This window comes from Alligator sinensis, unplaced genomic scaffold (genome assembly GCF_000455745.1).
Source record: "Alligator sinensis unplaced genomic scaffold, ASM45574v1 scaffold628_2, whole genome shotgun sequence".
Classification (NCBI taxonomy): Eukaryota; Metazoa; Chordata; order Crocodylia; family Alligatoridae; genus Alligator; species Alligator sinensis.
Window position 1 is genome coordinate 2689507 of NW_005841833.1, and position 8954 is coordinate 2698460.

Below are 8954 nucleotides of genomic sequence, written 5' to 3' on the forward strand. Positions count from 1 at the left end.
TGCAGGTGGGCTTGGGGAGGAGAAAACCGGCCTTGGGATACGACTAGGTGACTACCTTTTACTTATGTATTTTGCTGCTGTGTGGCATGTAGGTTAACTCCAACCCCAGCCCTCTTATCTCCAGTGGACTTTGATGGCCTTTTTGGGCCACAGCGTGATTGCACACATTTGTAGATACACAAATGATCAGAAAATCCTTAGACGCAGGTGTAGCAGTGGACGTAGTCTTTCTGGACTTTAGGAAGGCCTTCGACGCTGTCTCTCACCCCATTCTCATTAAAAAACTAGGGGACTGTGGCCTCGATGCCTACACAGTCAGATGGGTCACTAACTGCCTGGAGGGCCGCACCCAGAGAGTGGTGGTGGACGGGTCTTATTCGACCTGGAGGGGTGTGGGCAGTGGGGTCCCCCAGGGCTTGGTCCTTGGGCCTGCACTGTTCAACATCTTCATCAGCGACCTGGACAAGGGGGTAAAAAGCACCTTGTTCAAATTCGCAGATGACACTAAGAAGTGGGGGGAAGTGGGCACGCTAGAAGGGAGGATTAGGCTGCAATCGGACCTGGACAGGTTACAGGGGTGGGCGGATGAGAACAGGATGGGTTTCAACACTGACAAGTGCAAGGTGCTGCACCTGGGGAGGAAGAACCAGCAGCAGACCTACAGGCTGGGGAACTCCCTTCTCGTCAGTGCAGAGGCAGAAAAGGATCTTGGAGTCGTTATTGATGCCAAAATGAACATGGGCCGACAGTGTGGGGATGCAACCAGGAAGGCCAACCGCACCTTGTTGTGCATCCACAGATGCATCTCGAGCAGGTCCAAGGAGGTGATCCTCCCCCTCTATGTGACACTGGTCAGGCCGCAGCTGGAGTACTGTGTCCAGTTCTGGGTGCCGCACTTCAGGAGGGATGTGGACAGCATGGAGAGGGTCCAGAGGAGGGCCACCCGCATGATCAGGGGACAGCAGGGCAGGCCCTATGAGGAGAGGCTATGGGACCTGAACCTGTTCAGCCTCCACAAGAGAAGGCTGAGGGTGGATCTAGTGGCCGTTTATAAACTAGTCAGAGGGGACCAGCAGGCATTGGGGGAGTCCTTGTTCCCCCGAGCACTCCCAGGAGTGACTAGAAATAACGGTCACAAGCTGGCAGAGGGTAGATTCAGGCTAGATATCAGGAGGTGCTACTTCACAGCCAGGACGGCTAGGATGTGGAACCAACTTCCAGGAGAAGTGGTGCTGGCTCTTTAAGAGGAGGCTGGATGAACACCTTGCTGGGGTCGTTTGACCCCAGTACTCTTTTCTGCCATGGCAGGGGGTCGGATTTGATGATCTGCTCAGGTCTCTTTCGAACCTACCAACTATGAAACTAATATGCTTTTAAACCAAAAAGTCAGTTTAAACTACCTGCCTCTGCCCCAGCTGAAATCAAACCCAATAAAAGCCCAGTGCCTCAGCACAGTACAGTTTTAGCTCAGTATGAACAGGGGGTGGAGTAGCAATCAGTATGAGATGGAAGCTGATACATTAGTGCCTTTTAGAAGTGAGCACCCTTTCTCAGGCAAAAGTCTCACTGACTTTTGACTGAGCAAAGACCTCAAGGTCTGGCTCATGGGCGAAGCTGGGAATCTGGTAATTGGCATGAATGGGGCAGGATTTCAGCCCCTATCTTTCTTTTCTGGGATGGGTACAGGTTGTTTCAACATTTTAATCTTCTTACTGACTCCTCCAGAATTGTAAAATCTAATCTGGCCTCCAATGAATGACACTATTTTTGCCAATGAAACCAAACCTCACTCAGCTGCCTGGTGAAACTGTCAGTCAGAGGCTAGAGATGAGCTGGGGCTCATACCCAGAGGAGCTGTAGCTTGCAAGGTACTGATCGTGTAAAGAACCTAGGCACATGGTTGCCTTCAAACAACTGGCTTCCCTATAGAAGCCAGGGGGCTTCACACCTTGCAGGCCTGATCTCCAGATGCCTAGGATCCCAGGATGCCCTTTCTGCAGATGCTCTCTTAAGGCAAAGCCTTAGTGACCTTCAGTTTATTAGCAGCTTGCACTACCCAGCCACTGTGTCATATTTTTTAGTTTATCATAAATATATAGGTGGGATTTAAAAAAAAAAGGACTTGGCACTGATCTAACTGATCCTAGTGAAGTCACTAGAAAAAATCCCAGGGCTCTCAATGGGAGGGAAATTTTGGGGTAGTGCTGAGCAATCTCACTGTATGTATATCCTTTAATAATCTCTTCCCAGATGAACTGTGCCCCAGGCACCCAGCAATAGTCATTGGTAACAATGAGGGTTTGGATTTTCTGGTCTGATTGCAGAGTTGCACCATTTTCTTTTCTCTGCTCTTACCTGACTCTCTGTTGATGCCTGCTGTTAAGAGGAAAACTTGCTTCTGTTCCACAGGTAGTGTTTGTGGGGATGATGTCCAGCTCCACGCTCTGGGGGAACATGTCAGACCAGTACGGCAGAAAAACAGTAAGCCTCCCCCTTTTACCAGAGTATATTCTGTCATACTGTTGTTTTAGGACACTGCTTGAGTCCATACCACGCTTCCCTACAGGGTTGCAGTAAATAAGAGTGAGAAAAATAGAGACTAGTGAAGTGGAGCTGTCCGGGCATGTTGTAAAGTGATGCATATTTTTTTTCCATGAGAGTCCCTATGAAATTCTGGGCACTGGTACAGCAAGGCACTTAAGCACGTCGTGACTGCCTGTGTTGCACACACACAATATGTATTTGTTTGTGCAAACCACAGGTATTGCAACTTGGTGTAGACCACCTGCATGCCACAATCCCAAGTGCAGCTCTCCAGTGCCCTTTGACAGATTTTGGCCTGGCTTTGGGAAACACGTGGTTCCCAAGCTTAGAGGACTGTTCTTCTTGGATTTTATAGGCTGTCTGAGCTGCGAACTCTACATTTCAGTCTTTATCTCATTAACTTATGTTACCGCATAATCCTTTTTCTGCTTGTTGGTTAAATACAGGGCCTGAAGATCAGTGTGTTATGGACCCTGTATTATGGGATTCTCAGTGGTTTTGCACCAGTGTACAGCTGGATCCTTGTGCTCAGGGGACTGGTGGGCTTTGGGATTGGAGGAGTGCCTCAGTCGTAAGTAAATATTCATGTTTTAAAATTTTCTTTTCCAGTTTTTTCTGTGTTGAAAGAGATGCTGACATAGAATTCTGTCTGTTGCTCTATTAATGCCCTCTGAAGCTACGTTCATCAAAGGATATTGGTCCCGATATATTAAAATGAACAAAGGTTTTTGAAATATCATATTTCTTTGAGGAGGTAACTAAACTCCCCAGGGACTTGTACCTCCTTCTTTATGAATAAACTGGGCCCCTGAATTCAATGTGATCAGGAGGGTTACAGGCTCCCCCTATTATTAGGTTTCCCTCTGTTAAATTAACATGCCACTGTGATTCAGCCTGTGCATCTAGAGCAGGAGGCTCTGATACGGTCTGTAGGTTTAATTGGCACTTACTTTGCTGCTCTAACCGGGAGTGATAATCTCTGGAAATCTGTTGACCACACACAGACGGAGCAGAATGAGCAGGATCCTTCTCTATCCCTCCAAGTATCTGGGACATGGGGTGAAGGTAGAAAGCGCAAGCACTCCACCATTACAACAGCAGAAAGGGGAGAATAGACAGTGTGAAACTTTCAGCATGGCATAATATAGCCTGGGAGCAATGCATTGCCATTGCATTTCCATATTCTTTCCTAGAGAGGAGTGTATAAATGATGACACTGAGTTGTGACAATACCATATCAGAATATCAAAGCTAAAAATCAGAGGAAGGGCTGAGCCACAACCCCCTTGTGTTCTGTGAACCTTCAGATTTCTACCCAGTTCCAAGCCTCATCTGTGAAATGGGTACAGAGTGGCACTCTAGATCCAGAGGGTCTCAGACCTAGAATGGTTTGTCTGTTTCCATGGGTTAGGCTCACCCTGGGCCGAACAAAGAAGCGAGACGACATTCCCTGATGTGACTGAATTCACGGGAATCGCCTGGCTGCAGGCTTTTCATTGTAAATGGAAAGGGAGGAGCAGAGCCATGCACTCTCCCCTCAGCCATTTATTTTAATGAATAATTGATGCTGTGCCCTACTGAGGTGCGATTTCAGTACAAGAGGAGCCCGACTCTGATTGATGGCTCTTGGACTTGTTTGTGAGGCAAGCCAATATCCTGTCCTGGCTTGCGGTGTTTCTAGTGCTGTTCCCACAAATCCAGATAAAGGGGCCTCAGCTCTGGTACTATTATTAATTTGCTTTCATTGCTGTCCACGAACACTAGATGTGAAGGCAATAGGTGCCTATGCTGGGAAAGCCATCAGTCTGTTGTGTACTTATTGACTGCGAGCTGGATCTTGCCATGCAGTTCCCAAGGAGCATTACTAGCAGGGGGCAGGAGAACAATTGAAGCAAAGCATGAGAATTGTTAATATTTTGAACTGTAATCATTTATTGATTTTTATTTCACTGCACAGGTATGCCTAGGTTCTTGCATTTTACAGAGAGGCTACCTGTTTTATCCAGGTACTCAAAGAAAGCTAGTTACAGAGTTAGGAATGGTTTCTTTATCCTTAAAGAATGGGCCCATTGGCAAAAAGATAAATATATGTAAGACAGCAGAAAGAACCACCTTGTTATTATTCTTGAGCAGGCTATAGCCTTTTCCTTTTAGTGGTGGAATTTCTGTAGAGTCATTTAGCTATCTTTGTAATTGTATTATTTCGTTTTGTAATGGACTTGGGGACAGAGTTTTTATGAGAGATGCTATTTAAAATAAAGTACTGTGTGATGGAAACCTATTACTGCAGAAACCCCTTTAGCTGCACTTGAGAACCTGTGGCTTCCCTTGAGAATCATCCATGCAATATTGTGTGATGCTGGATAAGATTATTCATGTTGACAGCATCCTCAGATACCAAAGCTGGAGGTGCAGAACACTCCTGTAAAAGAAAGGCAACAGCCTACATGCAAAAGCAATCACTTTCTGTCCTCTGGTGCCATATATATGTGGGAATTTTCTGCATCCCATTACATTCAGCTCCATTTCTCCCTGTTTTTAATTGCTGATTTAATGTGATGCTATTTGCAACTCTATCCCCCAATGAGCTGAGCTCTGGGAAGCTGCTCAGAACTTACTCTGGCATTCCTGACATCAGCGAGAGTTTTGCCACGGACTTCAAAGGCAGCATCATTTGGCCCTTAAGGAGTATCGAAAGCAGAAACAGGACAAGTGGATGGAATACAAATACAGCAGGAGCACAAAAGTCCTATCAGATGGTTTGACACAGATGAAAAAATATCTTTGATTGGCCAGTGTCCCTTGCGTTAATCCTCAGGAAACAGAGCAAATACTGCCCGTTGGCACAATGAGGGAACAAAGACTCCACAGGCAAGCTAGGATATTTCTAAAATTCCTGCTTAATAAAAGAATGCAAATGATTTTATATGAGCAATAACAATTGCAGCCTTGAAGTATCCATCTCTTGGAGGATGAAAACATAGAGTGGCCCAGTGCAAAATCCTTTTAGTTAGCTGTTACACCCAGGAGAGATACCTTCCCCCAAAGTTGTTCAGATTATGCACTGAATCCTGTGGACCACGCTGAAAATGGAGTTTGAGTGCCCTGGTTTTTGAGCAAATTCACACCAAAGGTTGATTGTGTTCACTATCTTGAGTATGAGGTTACAATGCTGCAGAAAGGAGCAGATCATATTTTCTGTTACATTGGCAAAATCCCTGCTGAAGTATATGGCATTGTTCTGGTGTAAGTGATATGAGAATCCGACCTGTGTCTATAGCACTGCTGGCTGTGTGGGTGGAGAAGGGGTTTTATGTTGTTACTATGGTGTTTGGCAGCTTTAATAGGAAATAAATTAAATGTCTCAATATACCTCTATGTGCTAACATGACTGTTTTCTCAATATTCCTTCTTTGCAGGGTAACTTTGTATGCTGAATTCCTTCCCATGAAAGCCAGAGCAAAATGCATTTTATTGATAGAGGTGAGCAGTGAGGTCATGTGTGCTTAGTCCATAAAGGCAGAGGCCTAAATTCTGCTTTCAGTTACATCTGTTCAATCCCACTGATTATTTCATAGTTTCATAGTTGGTAGGGTCGGAAGGGATCTGAGCAGATCATCAAGTCTGACCCCCTGCCGTGGGCGGGAAAGAATGCTGGGGTCAAACAACCCCGGCCAGGTGATTTGTCTAGCCTCCTTTTTGAAGACCCCCAGGGTAGGAGCGAGCACCACTTCCCTTGGAAGTTGGTTCCAGATCCTAGCCGCCCTGACAGTGAAGTAGCGTCTCCTGATGTCTAACCTGAATCTACTCTCGGTCAATTTATGGCCGTTATTCCTCGTTATTCCTTTATTTAAACATTTCACAACAAGGTAGAAAGAGTATGGGGCTGTATTCAGCTCTCTGAACTTAAACCAAAACTATACAAAAGTCAGTGAGAGCAGAACTTGGCCCATTAATTGTCAACGTGTAAAAACAAAAATGTGTGGTTGCTTCATGGATGATTGAAGCCAGCCAAGTGTTACTGTGAAGGGGAGAGCTGTGCTGTTACTTGCTCCGTACTCAACAGGCTGTCCCAGTGAAATCCTGTCTTCCCTGAATTCAAATCCCCTTGAAAATACAAAATGAATCGTCTCAGAGAATTTCAGCCTGAGGTTCTCAGAGAATAGCCTAGAATTAATTTCAAGTAATCAGAGAGCAGTAGACAAATTACTCTCATAGTTTCTCTCTTGACTTAGCTAGCCCTGGTGTCCATGTGATTCCCCCAGAAAGATCAGAAGTTCATTCTAAGGGTTGAATAAAGAGTCAACAGGAAACTAGTTTGAACTTCTAAGTGGAAGGAGAGAAAATGTTGGACTGGCCTGGGTGGGATCTCTGATAGTGTGCCAGCTCCAGGCTCCCTAGTAAGAGGCTCAATTCCATCTTCCAGATGCAGACCAAGCGCTCACCTGTTGGTTTTTATTGTTTATCCTGTATAAGGAGAGCAGGACGGAGCTCTGATTGCACTATAAGTCATAGGAATTGCACATTTTAATGATCTTTATTTCCTTAAGCTCTTCTATCCTGCCAAGGCAGGGAGAACCCAGAATCCTGGTTTAATCATCTGAATCTTAAGGCATTTGTTCCTGATCTGATGAAACTGCATTCAGTGTAAAATACTGGAGTCCAAATTCAGTTAGTGGGATCAATGAGGCTGCATCTGTAAATCAGAGCTGAATTTGGCTTATGAACTGTCAATTAACTGTGACTCTTCATTACTTTCTGTAATTCTGCTCTAACAAATGGAATCAGCTGAGTGACCTTGTTGAAGGTGAAATATAACTGTAGGAAACCTCCACTATGAGTAACAAAGAATGTCCCTTCACATGGAAGCCATTAGGGAGGGTTTAGGTGTTTTAAGTAAAGCTTTCTAGAAAATGCTGGAGCTAAGTTTTCAGAACTGAGTGTTTGCAGCTCAAGGAAAATCCCTTTCATAAACATCTGGATTTTTCTTTGCATTCATATTCATTCGTCCCAGGTATTGTCTCACTGTCACTCCTGCATTGCACTCTTTGGAACAGCAGGAGGAAGAATACATTCACAGAGATGCTTCTTCTCTGTTTGGTTCCCATTCTGTAATCATGCAGCCCCATATTGTCTCATCCCTTTTGTGACTATTTCCTTTATTGCTTTGGCAGGTCTTTTGGGCCCTTGGAACTGTCTTTGAAGTCCTCCTTGCTGTGTTTGTGATGCCCACCCTTGGCTGGCGCTGGCTGCTCATTCTTTCTGCTCTCCCACTCTTGCTGTTCGCCATCTTATGTTTTGTAGGTATTCTTTACAAGATAAATGTGCAGTAAATTTAACAAGCCACTCTAAAAATGCAGTCCAACTGAATTGAATCATGACAGCGTTGAGTATCCTGATGGCACTCTGTTAGTACATCTGAAATAATGATAAAAATGCTGCTTTTTCAACAGGGAGCTAGTAACAGCCTTCCCAGTAAGGTTATGAGGTAATGCTTGTTACCTGATATCTTCCTGGACAGCGATAATGGTTGGGGTTTTGTGAAACCACATTCAGAATGGGACTCCTCTTCCCAGCATCCTGCTCCAGTTTCAGTTGAATTCAGTGGAATCAACCTTTTACTCTTATTAAAATCAATTGCTGCTTTTCTGGTTCTTCTCAGGACTCAAATAATTTAACTGCAAGTCAGAAATTCTGTTTAATCTGTTGTTCATTAAAATGCGCCTTCAGCGTTCATGTGATTGCTTCATACAACATCTCTACAGCTCAAACTCTATCAAATTCATGTAATTGGTGTTCACCTGAGCTGCTGTATGCTGTTAGGTAAATATATATGTCAAGGCATCTACACATGCATATTAATGCACTTCAATAAACACCGGTGCTTATCTTTTATCGCACTGGAGTTTATTGCTTCTGGGCATGTATTTACACATGTGCCTGGGATTGCACCATGTTGAGCTGGGTTGGAGCAACCTTGGCTGGCAGAAGGCTCTGGGGGGTGGCAGCCTACCAGCCCAGGGCTGCTCCCCCCAACTCAACATGCTGCGGACAGGCTGGCTGGGGTATGAGGCTGCTTCAGTGCAGAGCTAGCTGGTAGGCAGCCCCCACACTGAAGCACCCTCGTGCCCCAGCTAGCCGGGGCAGTATCTACACATGTGCTGCTGCAGAGTGTTTTACAAGTACTATCCTGCTGTGGAGTAAATTAGTTTGCTCTAGCCTAATAGGGGTGCACATGTAGATGCCAAGAAATTTACTGCAAGCTAATTAGTCAACTGTGCAGTAAACATCTTATGTAGACGTGTCCTACTGAAACACAACTTAAAAAGAGTTGTCTAAGCTGTGTTTATGTCCTGTTTGGGCATAACTGATTGTTTGGTATTTTTCCTTAGCTACTGCCATTGTTTTTC

General features: G+C 45.0%; 1 protein-coding gene across 1 annotated transcript in view; it reads left to right on the plus strand.

The window, feature by feature from the left end:
- Positions 1-8954, plus strand: part of SVOP (SV2 related protein) — a 30537-nt gene that overhangs the window by 11478 nt on the left and 10105 nt on the right. Inside the window, exons 5-8 of the mRNA XM_006015151.2 lie at positions 2410-2481; positions 2991-3115; positions 5964-6027; positions 7719-7844. Coding sequence (XP_006015213.1) covers positions 2410-2481; positions 2991-3115; positions 5964-6027; positions 7719-7844 — 387 coding nt within the window. The remainder of the gene's footprint in view (positions 1-2409; positions 2482-2990; positions 3116-5963; positions 6028-7718; positions 7845-8954) is intronic.